This window comes from Lucilia cuprina, chromosome 2 (genome assembly GCF_022045245.1).
Source record: "Lucilia cuprina isolate Lc7/37 chromosome 2, ASM2204524v1, whole genome shotgun sequence".
Classification (NCBI taxonomy): Eukaryota; Metazoa; Arthropoda; class Insecta; order Diptera; family Calliphoridae; genus Lucilia; species Lucilia cuprina.
Genome location: NC_060950.1, coordinates 1,295,761 through 1,316,281, shown reverse-complemented (window position 1 = coordinate 1,316,281; position 20,521 = coordinate 1,295,761). Strand labels below are relative to the sequence as shown.

The following is a 20,521-nucleotide window of genomic DNA, read 5'->3' as shown; positions in this document are numbered from 1 at the left end:
GATAAAAATATCATTTACATACACTTAAAAAGACTTGTATTTTTCTTGCTTTTCCCTTTTTATGAGAGGGTATTCTGTTTCTTTTTCTTGGTATGTTTTTAAAGGAAGAACAAGAGAAATACATACATTTGTTTTCGCTGTTAATATGTTTAAGAAATTTATGGCAAATTTAAATATGACCCCTGAAACTCATTTAAATGTAAATAAGTTTTAAAATAATAGTCACTCAAGCTATACAAAATTGTAAAAATAAATGTATGCAAGTTCGTATTTATCCTTTGTCGAAATGCAAGAAATATGTTATTGAAATGATAGATTTGTGTGGCATTAAAATTGAAAATAAAGGCAAATGTAATGGACGAAAATATAAACAATATTTTGAAATAAATCACATAAACATATTAAAAGGTCATCTTAGTAAATTATATATAAAGTTGTTTTAAAATTCTACTAAAATTGCACAATATAACAAATGGTTTAATAACTTGCATCAAAATTTTCTTCTGGCGGCAATATTTTTCATTTAAAATGTGAGATCTTTTGCGCGATCACATATTCTCACTTGGTCATAGAAATATTAAAATTATTTTCGAAATATTTCCAGAAAATTTCAAAATAAACATTTAGTTGCTGACGAGTTCTCACAGAGGGTGGTTGGCGTCGATACCTTAAGCAGACAACGAAAATCGTACAAGTGGTCACAAAATTTAAAAATAGAAATATTTTAACAAAGAATACAAAAAAATACAATTTCAATGAGAACAAAATGCAAATCTTATGGTGTTTATTTTGGTGTATAATTGTAAATTCTTTGGGAAATTCCCAACAATATTCACAAATAAATATAGGCAAGTAGAAAAAACGATAGATTTTACAAATAGTTTTTATTAAAAAAATTATAATTTTAAATTTATTAAATAGGTGCCTTATTTTATGAAGATGAATTGGATATAGAGAAAACATTTGAAGCTACTGTGGAACGTATAAATAGCGAAAATGAGGGTATATTTAAACTTTTTCCACTTATAAGAAGACTTAGTCCAGTAGATAGCAGCATTGCCTTAGAAAAAGAAGGTTTTAGTTTTTACTTAATAAAACATAAACATTTTATAAATATTTACAAAAATTTTCTTCAGCTTGTGACTTAATAGATAATGGTGTCGCTGCTATTTTCGGACCAAGTTCAAAGGCAGACAGTGGTACGTAAACATTTTTATATTTGTTTATTCGTGTTTTTCCTCCTCTAGTTTGTTTATGTTTCTCTCTCCATTTTCTTGTACGTTTTCAGACATTGTTTCTCTCATTTGCAATAGTACCGGTATACCTCACATTCTATTTGACGCTCTTAGTGAAGAGCATCAATTGCAAAAACAAAACCATCAGTTAACGATAAACGTTTATCCCGCTCAATTGATTTTATCAAAAGCTTATGCAGATATAGTGCAGAATTTTGGATGGAGAAAATTCACTGTGGTGTACGATGAAGAAGATGGTAATGGAAAGTCGATTTTTTAATAACACATCTTAATATATGTATGTTGTTATCTCTCTCTACATTGTTTATAGTAAGTGCACCCACACGCCTTCAAGATCTCTTACAATTAAGAGACCTTCATAACGATGTGGTACGTGTGCGTAAGTTTAAGCGCAATGACGATTATCGAATAATATGGAAGAGTATTAAGGGTGAAAGACGTATTGTCTTGGATTGTTCTCCTGATATTTTAGTAGAGGTGTTGAATGCCTCCATACCTTTTGATTTAACTGGTCAATATAATGTACGAATGTTAATATAATTTTTTTATTTAATTTTGCCTAAATTAATTTGATATATTTCTAAAGAATTTATTTTTAACCAATTTGGAAACTCACAGCTGTAATTTGGAGGATTTGAAAGACAATGTAACTTTTGCAGTCAATGCTACGGCAGCACGTTTAGGAATGAATGGAAAAATTTATGTAAGTGAAGATATTTCCCCGTTAAAATAATTCCTGCAATTCCAATACGGCTATGTTTTAGGACCTTAATGTCTGGGAGCGATCCTCCTTATATAGAAGTGATAATAACAACTACAATACACCCTTACGGACTTTACTACCAGATCTTATTTATGATGCTGTAACGCTGTATGGTTTGGCTCTTCGAAATATATCAACAATGTATCAAATTAACCCTCCAAGGGTACGATGTGAATATGATAACTACAACAAAGGACAAACCTGGGCTATGGGTCGCTTTATTAACAGAGTTATGAAAACTGTAAGTATTTTCAACGAATATACATTTATATATCGATGCAATTTGTTTAATTAAATTCTTTAAGATCGCTCCCTTAAACGATGAACATTTTCGCTCCAGCTTAATGCAATTCGATGAGGACGGTCAGCGTATTAATTTTAAAATTGAAATATATGAACCATTAGAAAATTACGGGGTGGCTTTTTGGGATACCAAGGGACAAATTACTCCACAACATGTGCAGGCCAATGTGACAAAGAAGTTCATATATCGCGTGGCTACACGTATAGGAGAACCCTATTTTATGGAAAAGTATTGTAAATCTATTAGAAGAAAATACTCAAATATTTTCATTGTTTAAAAAATTTTCATAGTCAAACTGCCATAGAGGCAAATATAACTGGCAATGGTCGTTATATGGGGTATGCTGTAGATTTAATTGATGCTTTGGCAAAAGAGAATGGTTTTGAATATGTTTTTGTTCCAGTAGCCGATAATGCATATGGAAAGTACAACAAAGAAACTAAACAATGGAATGGTATAATAGGAGAATTAATCAATAATGTAATAATTAAGAAACCTATATAAACTATATAAGTGTTATTCTATAATTTTTTCTCTTACAGGATGCTCATATGGGTATTTGTGATCTAACTATTACCCAGGCTCGCAAAACAGTTGTGGATTTCACCGTTCCCTTCATGCAATTGGGCATCAGCATATTGAGTTACCAAAAGCCATTCGAACAAAAGGAATGGAGTGCATTTTTAGAGCCGTTCACAAAAGATGTTTGGATCTATGTAATGATTTCTGTATTCATTATTGCATTTTTGTTTATTTTTATGGCTAGGTATGATCAAATAATATTGTAACATTTATATTGGCTAATAAAATAATATTATTATTTTTTAGAATTTCCAAAGATGAATGGGAAAATCCCCATCCTTGTAACCAAGACCCAGATGCCTTAGAAAATAAATGGAATATTTTAAATAGTTTTTGGTTAACAATTGGCTCCATAATGACAGCTGGTAGTGATATTTTACCCCGTAGTGCTCCCATGCGTACGTTTAATGCCATGTGGTGGATTTTTGCAGTCATTATTACCAATTCCTATACAGCTAATTTAGCTGCTTTTTTGACCAACAGTAAAATGGAGGGGTCAATAACGGGTATAGAAGATTTAGCTGGACAAACCGCTGTTAAATTTGGCACTATAGAGGGTGGTAGTACATACACATTCTTTTCGGAATCGAATGAAACCACTTATCGTTTGGCCTACAACATGATGCAACACTATGATCCTTCGGCCTATACTAAGGATAATATAGAGGGGGTGGAAAGAGTATTGAAAAATAATGGTTCCTACATGTTTTTAATGGAAACTACCAGTTTGGAATACAATACAGAACGGAATTGTAAATTAAAAATGTTGGGAGAGAAGTTTGGTGAAAAACATTATGCTATAGCAGTGCCATTTGGTATGTAATTGTTATTTTTCTAAGAATATTCAAATATTTAAGACATTGCACTTTGATTTTAGGAGCTGAATATCGGTCCAACTTGAGTGTAGCCATTCTCAGATTAGGCGAACGTGGCGAACTTTTTAAATTAAAAAATAAATGGTGGAAAAATCATAACAACACCTGCGATGCAGAAGTCCAAAGTGATTCCGAAACACCTGACATGACATTCTCGGAAGTGCGTGGTATATTTTACACACTAGGTGTCGGCGTGTTGGTGGCTTATATAGCGGGTATTGTAGAGTTCTTACTTTACACACACAAGGTTGCCCTGGAAGAGAAAATGACTTTTAAAGAAGCTTTCATCAAAGAGTTTAAGTTTGTCTTGTGCGTTTGGAATAATAAGAAGCCGATCAATGTAACTCCAACAAATAGTACACGATCATCATCACGTTTGTCGGGTAATACTATAAAATCGGGTAAATCTGGAAAGTCGTCAAAATCTTTAAAATCGAATTCAAGAAAAAATACGCCACCTGCTGAGATGTTGGAACGAAAAAGTTTGAAAAGTTTAAAGAGTGCAATTGTCAATTTAGTTGAGGGTAAAATGTGAGATTTTACAAATAATATTGTGTTTTACAAATTAAAAAATATTAAAAAATATTAGAAAATAAAAATGTAAATTATGATTTAAATCACAATTTTATTGTAGTTATTTATACTGTTTAAAATTTAGTCTGTAGCCGTTGCGATTTTTGGTTATTGTTCTGTTTAGTGTATTACTTTAAGAATCTATATCTCTAAAGTAGTCCCTAGGAATCGTCCCATGAACTAAAACTTTAGAAGAATTACAACGAAAAAAAAAAAACAATATAGTGGCTTATTTAATATTTAAAAGAAGATTCACACTTGAAATAAATTATAAAAAATTGAGGAGAATAGAAGAGAAAAGGAAATTTAAAAAAGAAAAGTAAAACACTGGTTCCTATATTGTTCCTTACTAAGGAGACACTAAAGTGGCAACAGTTTACACTCTTAATTCATTTTCGGTTTGGGTACAAACATATTAAAGCTAAGATTTTATTTACTAATGAAGAACATATCAAATAATATCTGATAACGTTTGAGATTAAATGTTAAAAACCACTACTAAACCTCATTAACTGCAACGGAAGATATTTATATTAAACCAATGACAACAGAAGTAATCATCAATATCACTATTTTGAAATAACTGTACATACTTATGTGTGTATATGCCAGCAAATTTGAGTTTAATTTTGGATACATGAACTGAATAGTCACTATAAAGGCTCAATTTTATGTTTCTCAGTGCTAAGTTAAAAAATTTACAAAAACAAAATACAGTACTTTCTAATTTTGATCATAACTTTATTAAATTGTAGTGCGTTTTAATATACCAAAACCAAAATTAAATGATTATAAGTAGATAGAATAAAAATTTCAAAAACTAACACTTTTTAATACACCAAGAAGATAGTTTAATGCAGAATCATTCTTGCTCTCAAAATTCAGAAGGAAAAGTGTTTGCACATTTCAGTAAATATATTTATTTCATTGTGATCAGTTGTGTGATATATTGTGAAATTTAGATTTTGTAATAAATTGTGTTAATTTAGAATATCATATATCTAAAACATACTTTAATATAAAATAAGCATCAGTGAGAGATTAGTGAGTGCAAAACAGTATAATAAAGGAGATATAAAAACAAATGATTATAAAGAGTATAAAATCATTACACTTTCCAGCTATTGTTATGGCAAAACTGGAAATTTACTACATTTACGAAATTTTATGTTATAAAAAAGTGACTGGAACTGAAACGAAATGGACACATCAAGTAAGTATTAAACAGGCGGAACAGTTTCTTCCGAACGGGGTCACTTTTCATTCACTCAGATTATATCAAATTAGATTGTTTTAAACTTTAAGCTGTAACGTTATGGTTACAATTTGGATAGAAATTGTTGGCTGGGCTGTAACGTTGTGACGCGTAAATTCCATTACATTCGCATTGAATCCAATTGCACTTCAAACCAAATAACGACAAAAGTGGAAAGAGAAAATAAAATAAACTTGAATTCTTGTGTACGATAGAAGAAGATATTGGCTCGAATTTAAAACTTTTTTCATGTTGAGCGTAGAAGAGAAGGCGTCAAATACCGGGCTAAAGCACTGGTTGATATTCGGAGAGTATTTATGGATGGTCTTTCTGTTGTTGTTTTTATACCCTACATCACTATAGTGAGAAGGGAATTATGCGTTTGTGTTCATGTTTGTAACGCTATAAAATATTAGTACTATACCAACATTAAAGTATACCTAATTGACGCTGCTTTTGGCCAAAGAACGAAGCATATTGAAATCATTTGACTATTTTATCAAACTCCAGTTATAAAAGGAGAAACAATAAATTTATATCAATCCATAAAATGTTTTCATATTTGCTTCTATTCCGCTTTTAAAAATCTTTCTCTGGAAATAAGTTTATTAATAAATCGGAACTGAGGCAATATTCAAGATAAATGATTTATATTGAAAAATGTATCATATTCAATATTCATGACTTTTGTAGGGTATCATAGGTCGGCCACTCTCGGCATTACTTTTTATATACAAAAAACTCTTGCGAACTCTAACATACATATGTACATATAATGTAAAAGTATGGGTAAACGCAAGTGTGTTTGTATTACACCATAGCAAAAGTTTATAAATTTATGTCGAGTGTCAAGCAGCCTGAAGTATTTTCCACTTGAATTCATGTATAAAGTTTTACTCACAACACCACCACTACCACCCACACTTTCGGCTCATGCAAGTTGCTACTTGTTTTTGAAAGTTAATGCAGTTGCAATAAAAAATATCACTTTAAAGCGGTTGGTTGGTAGAATAAGGAAAGGATAGTAAATTTATGAAAAATGAAATTCAATTGAAATATATAAACTTTTGCATCTTTTACCATAATATCATTCTGTCATTCATTCATTTATTCGACATCTTCCATCAATATATACAGTCAACCGATTGTTGTTCAATTTCTCAAACAGTCATCTCAAGTTATTTTTACACAAAAAGAAACATAAAATTTCATGAGACAGTGGTTTAACAGATTACAAAAGCCTCAGTAAAAACATCCTTGTAAACATTAGGTTGATTTGTAATCGTATTTTTAAGCCAGTAATAAGCTTTAAAGTTATTTTCTAAAAGGAATCTTATATGAAAGTAGAGTCAATTGTGAACCGATTCTCATTAAATTCGGTTGAGTGATTTTGGCTTTTAATAAACTTAGTTCTGTATATTGAATTTCATAGGTAGGGTTAATTATGAACCGATCCTCATAAAATTCGGTAGAGAAATTTTAACTCGTAAGAAACTTGCTATGACCAATATTTTGATGTGTTACAAACGAAAAAACAAAATAAAATTTATACTAATGGAAAATTTTATTTTTAAGTGCATTTTCTAAATAAATCACCACTGCTCCAGTGTTTTCATTTTGTTTTATACTTTTTATTGATCATCTTTTACATCATCACCGTCACAAACACACTCACGCTTACTTTTAACTGACATGACAAATGTTATGAAAATATATAGGATTGACAGTTCGATAAAGTGACAAACTGACACAGTGAATGTTCAGATAACTTGGAAGCGAGCAAGAAACATCAGTACAAGTGTAGTAATGTAATCAATATGATATTTCTTCCAGCAAAAGGATGTGATGAGAAACAAAACCTTAAGGAATAATATTTAATAATGAAAAACTATATTTGAAGCTCAATTTCACACTATCAAGTTAAATATTATAAATTTCCTTCAATAAATTATCAATCTACAATCCTTTTTCTATAAGTATTTTTCTTACATATGTTTGTGTGTGTATTGCAAAGAAATTCAATTTAATAATATTACTCAGTTACATTATTCAGTCCCACTTACATTAATATTTCAGTTTTCTTTTTATGCTCTGCAAATGTATATGTACGTATTTCAATACTTGTCTTTGTAATTGTATTTAACATTTTGTAATTGCACTGTATAACAAGCCACAAACTGATGGTTTTTCAGCATTTGGAAGAGAGTTGAGGAGAAAGTGCTGACTTGTTTCAGTTGAATGTAACAAAGATCGAGTTAGGAAAACAAGTAAATTCTGCAATTGCAATTAAATACATTTTAATTACATTTTGTTGGTACAAACATACTTACACACATTCTGTATATGTATTTATCTACTAAATATTGTGTAAAATGGTATTGTGGTCGCAACAAAATGCATTTAGTTAGTTACAGGCAAAGATTTCCTTAATGTATTGAATATAAGTATTTTATACACAACATATTAAAAACCATGTGTACAGTGATGGGTAAAAATTATCAGATATTTTTCGATTAACTGCATAAAAAATTTATAATTTCCATATAACTAAAATTCACAGATCACACTACTTTAAGCAACCGATTAGCCGATATTTGTTTTTCGTAGTAAAATTATTGCATTTACATATAATCAAAAAATTAAACCACTATTTCCTATAAAATGTTATGTAGTTTTCATATAAAAGGTTTTAAGTTGTTGAATAAAATTGTGGACATTTAAGTCAAATTGTGAAGGGGGCTTCTTATCGATAAAAATTCATGAGGGTCTTCAAGGCTAGTATAGGACTTGGTTTTGTCGAGATATGAATATATTAAACATAATTATAAACCCGTCCCATTTGGCGGGTTCAGTTGCATTAGGGCTAAGTGAAATAATGGATTTATGTAAACCATTTTCAATAAGCTTCGTCTCCGGTACCATAAAAGATCATGTGCAAATTTCATTGAATTATCTCCAAAATTGGGACCTGTAGTTTGATTATAAGGACAGACGGACGGAAATATCTAAATCGACTCAAAAAATGATTTTAAGTAAATTGGTAAATTTTAATGTGGGTAAAGAACCAATATTATTGTGCGTTACAAACATCAACACAAACAAAATATATCCTCTCCATTAAAGTGGTGTAGGGTATAAAAATAACAAAAAATCGGACACTTTTTCTTCCGAAAATCCCTTAAAAAATTGTAAGCAATTATTCTACAAAAAAAAATTATTTTTTAGCCATAAAAATGAGTCTATTTGTACGTTTCGGTTGTTACATTATATAAATTATTGGCTCCAACTGTATAAGTCCTTATTTTAATCCGAACACATAATCAAACATTAGTATAACTCTGTTTTGTTTTCAAAATACTTATGTAGATATGTACACATACATATGTATGTAATATTGTTGTTGTTTACACAGAGAGAAATATTAAAATGGTGCAATTGAATTTAAACCTCATCGATATAAATTCAATCGATACTATTTGAAAGCCATTAAAATAAAATGCAGCTTGACAATCACATATTGCTATACATATAAATGTTGATAATGGTTTTAATGAAGTAAATGTGGTTAAATATGCATGTTTTAAAATCAAAATCGAGTGTATAAACTGTATGTATGTAAATTAGACCGACTTCCAAAGAAAGGGACTTATTTTACCCTAAAAGTATATTTTATTTTCATATATTCACAATGCAAAGCATTGAAATTTGGGAGGAGTACCAAGACACCTTTTACCATACTTATTTCCACACAGAGTGAGTCGGTATAATGTAATATGCATATATTTATGTATTTAAATATAAGTGTAAATATAATCATGTATATAACATTACATCATTTAATGATTTTGCTTTAAAATTAGATTTTCATCAGTTATTATCTTTAATGATTGATGAGAAATTTTCTATTCATATTGTTTTTTAATCTTTATTTTTTGCTTTGTTTTACAATAAATTAAATATTTGTTTGGCTGTGTTTTAGTTATGTTGTATTTTGTTGTTGGTTTTGTGTGCGTGTGTAAATTTATTTGAGTGAATTATGCCCAAAGGATGTTTAAGGATTCGTTTAACTCAAACAAATTTCTTTAAGTACTACTTTCAGCAAGTAATAATGAATGGGGGGAAAAAGTTCTTATTCTCTAAACAATCACTTAAATATTGACTTTATTTAGTAGAGTGTTATTGAAGTATGACATCAACATTTTATTTGCAGTGATTGTTTGTTGCATAAAGCTACAAACATGATTGATGAGAAAACAATAATTTGTATTAACTTAAGGGCAAATTTAGCAACAATTTTAATAACATTAAAGTTTAATAAAATTCAAAATTCATAGATTTGCAGTATATGTTATCTATAGAAAATAATGTTTAGAGATAAAATATATGTGCATTAGAAAATTGCGTTGCATTAACTAAACACGGAACTACACGCAGAAGAGCTCTCGCGTCATCCTCGTTCTTTTTTAAGAATGACCAAGCTTTTGTTTATTGTCGGCGGAGTTGCATCTTACCTCGTAGTAAGATTATGTTTTAATTGGAGGAGACCATAAATTGGTTATACCGATTACACCCTATAGTCACCCCATTAAACTTCAATTGTTTATACCTTGTTAAAACTATTAATATTCTTCAACTTTACTTGTAGAGTACCACTATAAACAAAATTTTTATTTAAGAGTTTAAAGGTTTCAGCTATCTATATGAAGTTATAGAATGACTTGGATAATTTCTTTTAAAACAAATTGAAATTCACCGGAGTTTTACTTATTTTTTGTGAAATAATAAAAAAAATATTTTAGAAGAGTAACTTATGTACCATATTTTGTGATTCGGATTAATTAATATACATTTGTATGTATGATTATACATATGTATATAGATGAGAAACCAAAATTTACCACATGACCTTAATGTAACAATATGTACATGTGTATATTGTAAATTAATATGTGTATATTCTAAATGTCCTCAGTATGTTGAATTTGGAAAAAATATTATAAAAATGTAATAAAAACATTCCAATTATTTTCGCTTTACTTGAAAAAGTTAAAACAGATGAAGAAAAAAAAAAATAATTTCTATTTTAATGTTCATATAACATGCATTTATTGTATTTCATGTGTGTACATTTTTAGTGACATTTGTATAAAGTGACCCTTAAAAGGTTTTTTCTTTGCAGATTGTTTTAAACTTAATTTTGTTCTTTCGTCTTGTTTCTTGTATTTTTTTTTGTGCTTTCCTACAAAAATATTGTAAAAATATAAGGAAACGGTTTCACTGAAGTATGGTTAACTTTTCTAATTAAAACAATTTTTAAATTTTTAAATATTTTCAATGGGCAGATTTTTGATATTCGATTTAAACCTATGAGAAACGATATGATATATTAACAATGTATAAAATGTTATGCGGTTCGCAATGGAACTTTTTAAAACTTATTTAGATACATATACTAAACTTATTTATTTTCAGGCACGAATGTAATCAAACTCGAAAAATTATTTATTTAACTTCAAGATACCTTAACAACTACTTGAGCACAAAATTGAATAAGTAGCTTAACTATTATGTAGAAATCTATCTCCATTTGACTGCTGTTAGTGGTAATAGTTGTTAGTGTATTTGTGCTGTTTTCTTTTGTTTAGATTTGTTTTTAAACATTTCTCTGTTTTTTAATGTCCATTAAGTTTAATGTCATCATAAAAGCATTTCTTTAACCCCAAGCTCTCACACTAATGACAACCACCTTTAGTTAAAACATTTAAAACAAAACAAAAAATTCTTATAAAATCAAATGATGAGTGGGGCGATGTACTAAGTTGACGATCATCGTGATGATGTTGATGACGATGCAGAAAAACACTTTGTGGCTTAAACAAAATTACTACAAATGTATAAATATAAATTTACCCAGAAATTTCTCAAGGAATAAATGTATCCCAAACATTTAAATACTTATGCCTATTTTCTGATTATTTTTTATCCTAACGATAAATTAACAGTTTTCATAAAAAAATTACTAACCGGCAATATGTGTATCTACCGGTAAACGAAAGGTACATGTTTGGGAAAGGTACTTCGAACAGCAGGGAAATTGCATACACTCTAACATAAAGATACATACATATGTAAATGAAATTGTATTACACTCATGTTTACATGTGTTTGTTTATATGTTACAAGTGTACGAATATTAGAAAAAATATATAATAGTTATTACTAGTTATATGTACAAAGAAGTATTAAAATTTTTTTAATATTAAAATGATGATTATAACGACAAACCACACTAATGACATTGTGTATGGTGACGATATTAAAATGAAAATTAAAGTTTTTCAACTACCCCTTAATATTTTATATGAATACGAGTGTAAGTATAATAAAACCAACCCGAAAATGTATCCATTCATATGCAAAAATACCTTACTTCCACTTAATGGCTCCAAGAAAATACTTTACAAAAAAGCTCATAGAAATCTTTAAATACAATACATAGTGTATTGAGTGTGAACCTGCGTTTGGTCTTAAAACCGTAACATTTCAGAATTTTTATGAATGTGTTATGAAAACTTTATACCTTAAGAGAGTCATAAGATTATCATTAAAATTATTTGAATATTCTAAATATTGGTAAAGTACGACATATTAAAATACTACATTTTACAAAGATGTCTATAATTACTGCATGTTAAATCGAATTGTTTTTTGCAATAATATCAGTAATGCGAAAAATGTACCAAATGGCTTGACATTTTAATTCTTTCAAATAGTGTTCCCCATGTGAGTGTTTTTCTTTAACATCCCTTTTATTTTTTAATGTTTACTGTATGTATAAAACTTAATTTAGCACTCATCTCGCATAACAAACATTTTGTTGCATTACATTAGATTAAATCTTTTTCACTCGTTCGCTCGCTTTGCCAACATATGGCTGACACAAGTGTGATGTTTAGGCTGGTGGAACAAACAAACAACAATAATAATAACAGCAACTTTGTACGCCAAAAAAACGAACGTTACTAACGACAATAACAACAAAAGAACATTAAATGTTATGTCATAGCGACACATTTTCCATTATTCGTGAATCATTTAACCCGAAAGCAATTTCTGTAAAACGAAATTATTAAAATTGTTCTTTGGGGTCTCCTGCATAACCCGGAGTAAGCACACACACATACATGTGGGATTATACATACATAATAACAAATATACCCTCTATTGCCTAGGAAACCCTGTCGCACTTACACATGTAATGATATTTTTACTGTTAAATATTAATGTGAATATGAAGACAATCTGAAAAGTTTAGTTAAAAGTATCTTCATCGAAAAATATTTACAAAGAAAGTTTTGTGAAGTGACTTTCAATCATAAAATAAACTCTTACCCGTAATTCAAAATACACATTTTTTGTGTCAATAAAAATAAAGCCCAATTTCGAAATTCTTTCTTTTTATAGGAATTAGCTATATAGACTTCCAAATCTAAATAAAACGATTCAGAATATATATTGGGTCTCAATTTTAAAATAAATAAACTAAATAGTAAATTAAATAGAAAATCATGTCTGAACGGGTTATTGACTAATTAAAAATTATCGGCGGAAATGTTGTTCTAAAACTAACTAAAATTTCGTAACAAATCTTTTTAATGCCCAAATAACTTTTCCGACCGTCTTCGTATGATTGTGTTTTTCATACAAATTCTATTGTATAAATGAAATAATGTTTTTGGCGTTTATGTATAACTGAATGAGAGGTAAGTGTATGTGTGTGTTTAAGTGACAAAAAGTCCGTGCGAGTAGTTTTTGCAACACATGTTTGATGCTGTTATGCGATATCAGATACGTGAGTGACTGACTCATTTTACATTCTATAGATTTAATACACTTGTGGATTGTACGTTTATTTATACAAACTTGTACATTATCGTATTTCAGTAGGTTTGTTTGTTTGTTATCATAAAATTGCAAAATCATACATACATATGTATATATATATGTATATATACATATGTATATATACATACATATGTATATATACATACATATGTTATTCGTTGAATTGTATTCTATGGAATTTTTAATAATATTTTGCAGGGAGGAAATGATGTTTTTTGGGGGATTTAAAAGTGATTATGAATTTTGACACTTTTATATTGAATTTGTTGTACGTGTAATGCACAATGTATTGTATCATCATTACATGTGATGATCTGGTGAACATTTTACTGGATTATGGACTGGATTATTCGTATTTACCAAATCATATATATCACCCACAAAAACTATGTATGGTTCAATATATTTTCTTAAATTTTAAATCTTTATGAGAAATTAAATATTATCATTGTAGTGATGTCAATTTCTGATATAGTTTATAAGCCTTGTAACAGAGAATAATTGTATGTAACCCGTTTTATCTCCTAAGGCCAAGGGAACAAAAAATTTCTTTCTATAAAAAACATGGTCGTAACAGAAACTTTTAAAATTTATTGTTAAGTTAAACCTACCTCTAAACTTAAATTTATGCTTTAAACTTTAATGGTTTTTCAAATTACTATTTCACTTCCTATCCAAACTTTTTTGCAACCCAGGAGAATTTTAATTTAGTTGAAAATAGAAAAAAGTGCTGAAACTATTATTCTATCAAAAAGAGCCTTAATTTATGGTAGTTTTAGGTATTTCCAGTACATTTCACTATAATTTGTTAAAATCACAATTGTGTAATTTTCACCAGTGACATTTTGCAACCGACAATCGACGCCTTTGTTTACTCATGAATGTTTGTATATACTTTTCTACATGGATATAGAAAATATTCAACTATGGATATCGAACTCTCTAGTGAAAGCTACTAGGAGATGGAATGTCATGGTTACGTAGGCATGCAGTTGATGCAATCATAGTGTTTTCAAAATTGCAATAACAGCAACCAGGAGTAGTAACAGCAGTAGTAGCAACAATAATAGAACAGCATCATCAAAGTCTACAATAAAAATCATGCATCAACAGCATCGTAAACATTAGAGCAAAACGGATAAAAATCATGCACTTATACAAATTCATACACACTTTTATACATACGTACGTTGTTTCGCGTGCAACATCAATAACAATATAGCTCGAGTTACATGTAGCATGTAAATATAATGTCTATAGACAACATTTGGTATGTTGGTTGTAATGGGTCGGTTTTGTTGCATCTGTTGTTGTTTGGATGGACAAACACACATAAAATTCCGTTGGTCATCATTTTGTGCCAACACACAAAAATTCAAATCTCCGTTTAATGTAAACGTGTTGCAATGTGCAACACATACATAAGTACATATATGTATGAATATGTGAGTGTGCATTAGCCAAAATAAAAAAGTATATTATTTTGTCATTGTGTTTGTTTTCGGGACCAAAAATAGTTAGATGAATATATAAAACTTTGGAATGACAAAATTTACATTGATGCAGTAGAGCGAGGGAGATGGACGAGGAGACAGATATGTGTGTTTGTTTGTAAAAGATTTGTTCTTACAGTATTTGACATTTTAACATTTTGCACATTGATGTGATGTTCATTGCACAATGTGATGTGATCTAAACCAAAATAAAAGAGAAAAATCTACAATAAATGACAATGAATTTGGGCACATGTAAATTTATATATACAAGTACATAAGTATGTATAAGGCGGATGAATGTGACTAAATCCTTGCAGTACGGCGAACTAGTTCGAAAACGGCGATTTAAACAGACATTAAAGAACTACCACTAGTAATCTTGAACCTACTAGCAATGTTATTTACTGATGAATAATTGGCACCGTATGCATAACATGTTTTTATTAATTTCAATAGTTTAAATACTCCAAAAAGAGTAAAAATTAAAGAGAAAATACTATTAAAATATTAAGTCTAAAGCTACGGTAGAACTTGGTGTCTACCGATTTGTAGTTAGAAGCTTCATACAATGCTCTAATTGCTGTAACGAATGTTATTTAATTTGTGTAACAAGTTTTACATTTTCGTCAGAAATGTTCCATGTTACTGAAGTTTATTTTCATTTATAATGAAAGGTGCCAATTGGCACTTTTTTTACTGTAGGGTACATATATGTATAAGTGTGTGCGTGGTTATACATGCTGATGATGATTCCTGTATTGTGTTAGAATACAATAGCAATTTAGACAACGATGCGACAACAAATCAGTACCATCAGCAAAACAGTCCAGTCAAGAGTCAAATTATATGAGTACGTGTATGTGATGTGTCACGACGGCCCAGTTGGTCCCCACCAAACCAAACAATAACAAAAGTTAAATATGTGCTGCAATTGCAACAAATTTTCTGTTGTATCTACATTTTTTATGTTTCTTTTTGAATTTTTCCCTTTTCGTGTGGCATACGATACGATAATAATAAAAAATACTTCTACAGTTCAAATCGAATGTATTTGACTTCCGTAATAAAAACTTCTATTTGAGGCAGATTAAAAAATGCACAGTTTATTTTTCAAAACGAAAATCGGTTCTGAGTGCTAAAATATACTGACAAAGAAAGACTTCACTTTTTTAGAAGTTAAAAGCTCATTTATATATCATGCATAAAAACTTATTCACTTTTTAGTATATTTAAAATGTAATACCATTATAATATTAAGTTTAAAAATTCCTTAAGAAATTTTTCTTTAAATTTAATTGACTTGAAAATTACTTGGCAAAATTCATTTATATTTCAATTTAATCCTTTAATTTAAATAACATGCATAATCATTATGTAAAGTCCACTCCACCCCTATTCCGAAATGTAGTGTACTATAATAGAAGAACATAAAAATTCTTTTTCTTTGGTTAAAATTATTTCTTCTTCTACGTTTGGAAAATAATTGCCCCGAAGGTTTAATGTGTCTATAGGTTTTCAGTGCCTCTTTGCTTGTCAGTCAGTCCATGCGACCAACCATTGTGTGTGTGTGTGTGTCGGTTGGTTGATTCGTTTGTTTGTTCATTTTCATGAATTTTCTTGCAATTACCCTGAATATATCAATTACTTTTTCAACATCAATTTAAACGTACACAAAAAGTTTAAATCTTCTTCTCTTTCCGCAATAATTGTGTGTTTTTTTGTTTTGTTGTTCGAAACACAAAAGAATTTTTAGCTTGAACTGACAGCTTTGACATTTGATATCGCTCAATTACCACATGAAAAAGCTAAGCATTTGTAGAACAAGAATAAATGAATGAAATACAAAATAAAAAACCGAAATAAAGGGCATAAAAGTAAACTGAAGAGAGAAAAAAGAAACGATTCAAAAATAACAAAGCAAAGAAAGCTTTTGTTAAGCCCATCATTATTGGCGTGATAAGAAAATACCACTATTCTGCTGGTTTTTAATCCAATGTCCATCAACATATACCCAATTCATCTATCCATACATTCATCCTTCCAAACTACGTCCATTCTTGATTCGAAACCAATGGGTGTTGATGGCTGTTTGGCATGGCATCGTAAGCGGAAGCATTACCATTCATTTTGTTTTACTCAAATTGTAGGCCACATAAAAATTCACATAATTAATTTGATGCGATTAACAGCAAACGTCAGACACGTCATCATCACCATTATCGTTAGCGTCAATGTATGTATGTGAGTTAGTGAATGAGTTTTATTTGTGTGTGAATGTTTATACATGCGAGAGTGTGTTCTGGAAAGTTTGTGTTTTTGTCCCTTCAACTGACTGATGAATCAATAGAAGGAAATTCTTATTGTTCAATGGACATACACCGTTTCTAACGAATAGTGAGTTTTATTGGGACGTTATACTAAGATTTATTGCTACCTATATTGAAAATCTACAAAGTAGAGATAATTTCAAAACCAAAAATTCTGCTGTCGCAGAAGTAATACAATGGTATTGTATTCCGTTAAAAATTAATAGATAGACGTGTAATGTCCATTTTCTGAAAACTTTAAAATCTGGATTTTTCTACATATAATTATTTTTGACTTTTCTCCGTAATGATAAAGCACATTTACCATACAAAATTATTTAAATAAACCAGTAAAGAACTTTATTAAACAAGACGTGGTAATATTTTAGGACTGGACTCCAATATTCACTATTAACTTTTTTGTGAGTATATATAAACCCCCATATTCATAAATGCTTAATAAAGTTATTGGTGGTTTATTATATGAAAAATATGCGTAATATACGATTAGGCACATTATATTTATGAATACAGGGGAAAGTCTCTACTAGACACCAAATATAAAAAATGGGTTGGAACGCTTAAAAATGTCTTGCTGGTAAATGGTGTTTCTAATTTTGCGATGATTTAAAGTTTAACTCAAGTAAACAAAATTGAAAGACAACATTTCTACTACCCAAACCATCTGCAATGGTCGCCCTATGTATCCTTTTTGGGACTTCTTTATATTTTTTTTATTTGTTTTCACTTAAACTATACGTCACAGGTGTGTCAACAGTTAAGCCCTGTTATTTAGTCAACATATTGTGTGTCAATTATACAGAGAGAAAACTAAAAATAGAGCGCGTGATAGAACTTTCCTTAAAGAACACTATTTTACACGATGGGCCATATGTTTAGTTTCCCTCATTCTCGCTCTAAAACTCATTTTTTTATTTGCCATAAAACTAAGACATCACAGTTACCCATCTACCAGGAATAAAGTCACCTAGTCATTCCATTTTATATCCGTTTTCTTTTTATAATACATGAACATTTTTGTTAATACATTTGATTTTACATGTGTATGTGTGTGTGAGGAGTGTTAAAAAAATATTGTACGTGATTTCTTTCAATCAGGAGGCATTCACTTTGAGTTGCTAATGAAGGCACTCAGTTAACACTTTGTTTTTTTATTTGACTTAGATTATCTTTGGATTAAGATTAATGAAAGGTAGCTTAACACTAATATGCCAGCCTCTTTCTTACCTTTATTTATACATAGACTTAGAATATAGTTTGTTTTTGCACGAAATAAATGGTGTTAAATTGCAAAATGATAGCATAAAACGATTTTCTTTAGAAGTTTAGTTAGATTAGTTATTGCTAATGAATTTTCATTATGAAGACTTTTTCGTATGTCAAATACGAATAATTAATAGGTTTATTCAAAGCCAAAATTTTCATTAACTAGATATCACTGCAATGGTAGTGGAAATATCCAGCAAAAATAAAACGAATTACTTCAAAAAAAAAAAAAAAAAAAGAAAAAAACATTGATCACCACTTCAAAATTAGCAATAAATGAAATTTTTTACCTTCTGTGGAAGTGATGTTTATTGACTTCCAAAGATGCGAAAAAATCCATTTTTTTTTTAAATTTATATAATTTTTGTACTGAAATTTTTGGAATTAAACCAATTTTATTTTGTAGTTGATTGATTTTTACTTATGTCAATATTATTTGAGTCAAATAACTAAAAAAAGAACATAAACATTACTTCAGATATAGTGAATTTAGAATCAAATAAAAAAGACATCCCTCCTATGTCGAGTCTTTATTAAAATCATCACTTCTTCAGGTCTTTTTCTTTGATGTACTATATATAGAGATATAAAATAATATTCTTAAAGTCGGACTGTTTCCATAAAAATGTATCTTTACATACTTTAGGTGAATAATTTTTTCCTTGCATAAATATTCTTCAATTTGTAAAATTTATTCACCTTCCATCAATGCACTGATGTGATTTCTAAGCTCAAAAAATTAAAGAAAATTTTCCAAATTATTTGCATAATTTTCAAACGATAAAATAATTTAATTATTAACGTTGTTTTCACAAGTATTGAATTAATTGAAATTTGCTGTATTACAAAATCTTTAAAATATTTAATAAGTTTCCAAAATCATTTTCGTTTTTAATAACATAATTTTTTGTCAATGCAAAAACAATTTGAACAAATGTTTAAATTTTTGTGGAACGGAGAAATAAGACTAAGATTGACAGACTCAGATGGGAAGAGACAGAAGTATTTTTTGGTTGTTAGACGCTTATGTCAATACAATTACTTCCACTCAATAAAATTTTTCTATTTACTTGTCAATAAATATTTATAAATTTTGCCTAAAGTTACGAACGGAGGTCTGCCTGTCTAACCAGTGTCAAAACTGTATAAATATTTCTACAAATATATGGGGGTTTATATGCATGTGTAAAAGATTCGGGGTGGTTGCCACGTAATGGCTTTTATATACTATTACTGCTAAATACTAGAAAAGGAAGAGGGAGTTGCCATTTTCTTAAACTTAGTTGTGGTAATGCAAACTGGTAGTTTGTCGGGCTGGAAAATGATATTAAATAAATTTTAAATCGTCTTAAAATTGTCCTTGCTAACAAAAACACTCATTCAAAAACATTTGTTGTGTATACACTGTTTTACTCCAAGTGCTAGTACTTCATAATTTGTTGTTATTTTTTTTATTTTTTCATTACAATCAATTTGGATGGGATATTCTATGTCTTCGTTGGTATTTTTTTCGTGGTACTTTGCATATTTATTTGAATTTTTTATGAAAATTCTTGTTCTTTTCATTGGAGGCAGGAGGGTAAGTTGTGATTCTCATTTTCATTATTGCTTTTGGCTGCTTGTGGTTACTTTTAAGTTGTATTTCATAAGAACTCGAATTTTTTATTCAGTCGTTCATTTTGCATATAATTGCCCCTAAGGTCTTACCAAATACTGATGGGAGATGATAATAATATTGTTATTGTTGCCCCAGCATCGGTTGCTGTTGTTGCTACTGCTTAATGCTGATTAAATGTTACATAAATTGATGATGACTACAAAGATGATGAAAGATGTTTGGTTGCCTGATTGGTTGATAAAGATTAATTTTACATAGTACATAGTATATAATAGAATAGTATTGGTTTCTAGATAATTGA

General features: G+C 29.3%; 1 protein-coding gene across 1 annotated transcript; it reads left to right on the top strand.

Moving 5' to 3' along the window:
• The first annotated feature begins 638 nt into the window (after window positions 1-638).
• LOC111683954 (glutamate receptor ionotropic, kainate 2) lies at window positions 639-4,421 on the top strand. The gene is made up of 12 exons (XM_023446071.2): window positions 639-848; window positions 922-1,074; window positions 1,137-1,199; window positions 1,289-1,492; window positions 1,567-1,778; window positions 1,843-1,959; window positions 2,021-2,260; window positions 2,325-2,551; window positions 2,614-2,803; window positions 2,866-3,089; window positions 3,152-3,720; window positions 3,783-4,421. Exons 1-12 carry the CDS (start codon window positions 767-769, stop codon window positions 4,313-4,315), a joined length of 2,814 nt encoding a protein of 937 aa, XP_023301839.2. The 5' UTR covers window positions 639-766; the 3' UTR covers window positions 4,316-4,421.
• Window positions 4,422-20,521: the final 16,100 nt, after the last annotated feature.

Coding starts and splice junctions, on each gene's coding strand:
- LOC111683954 (XM_023446071.2), top strand. CDS start 767: ATGCAAATCTTATGGTGTTTATTTTGGTGTATAATTGTAAATTCTTTG. Junction 1,075..1,136: donor CATTGCCTTAGAAAAAGAAG/GTTTTAGTTTTT, acceptor AATTTTCTTCAG/CTTGTGACTTAATAGATAAT. Junction 2,804..2,865: donor TAGGAGAATTAATCAATAAT/GTAATAATTAAG, acceptor TTTCTCTTACAG/GATGCTCATATGGGTATTTG.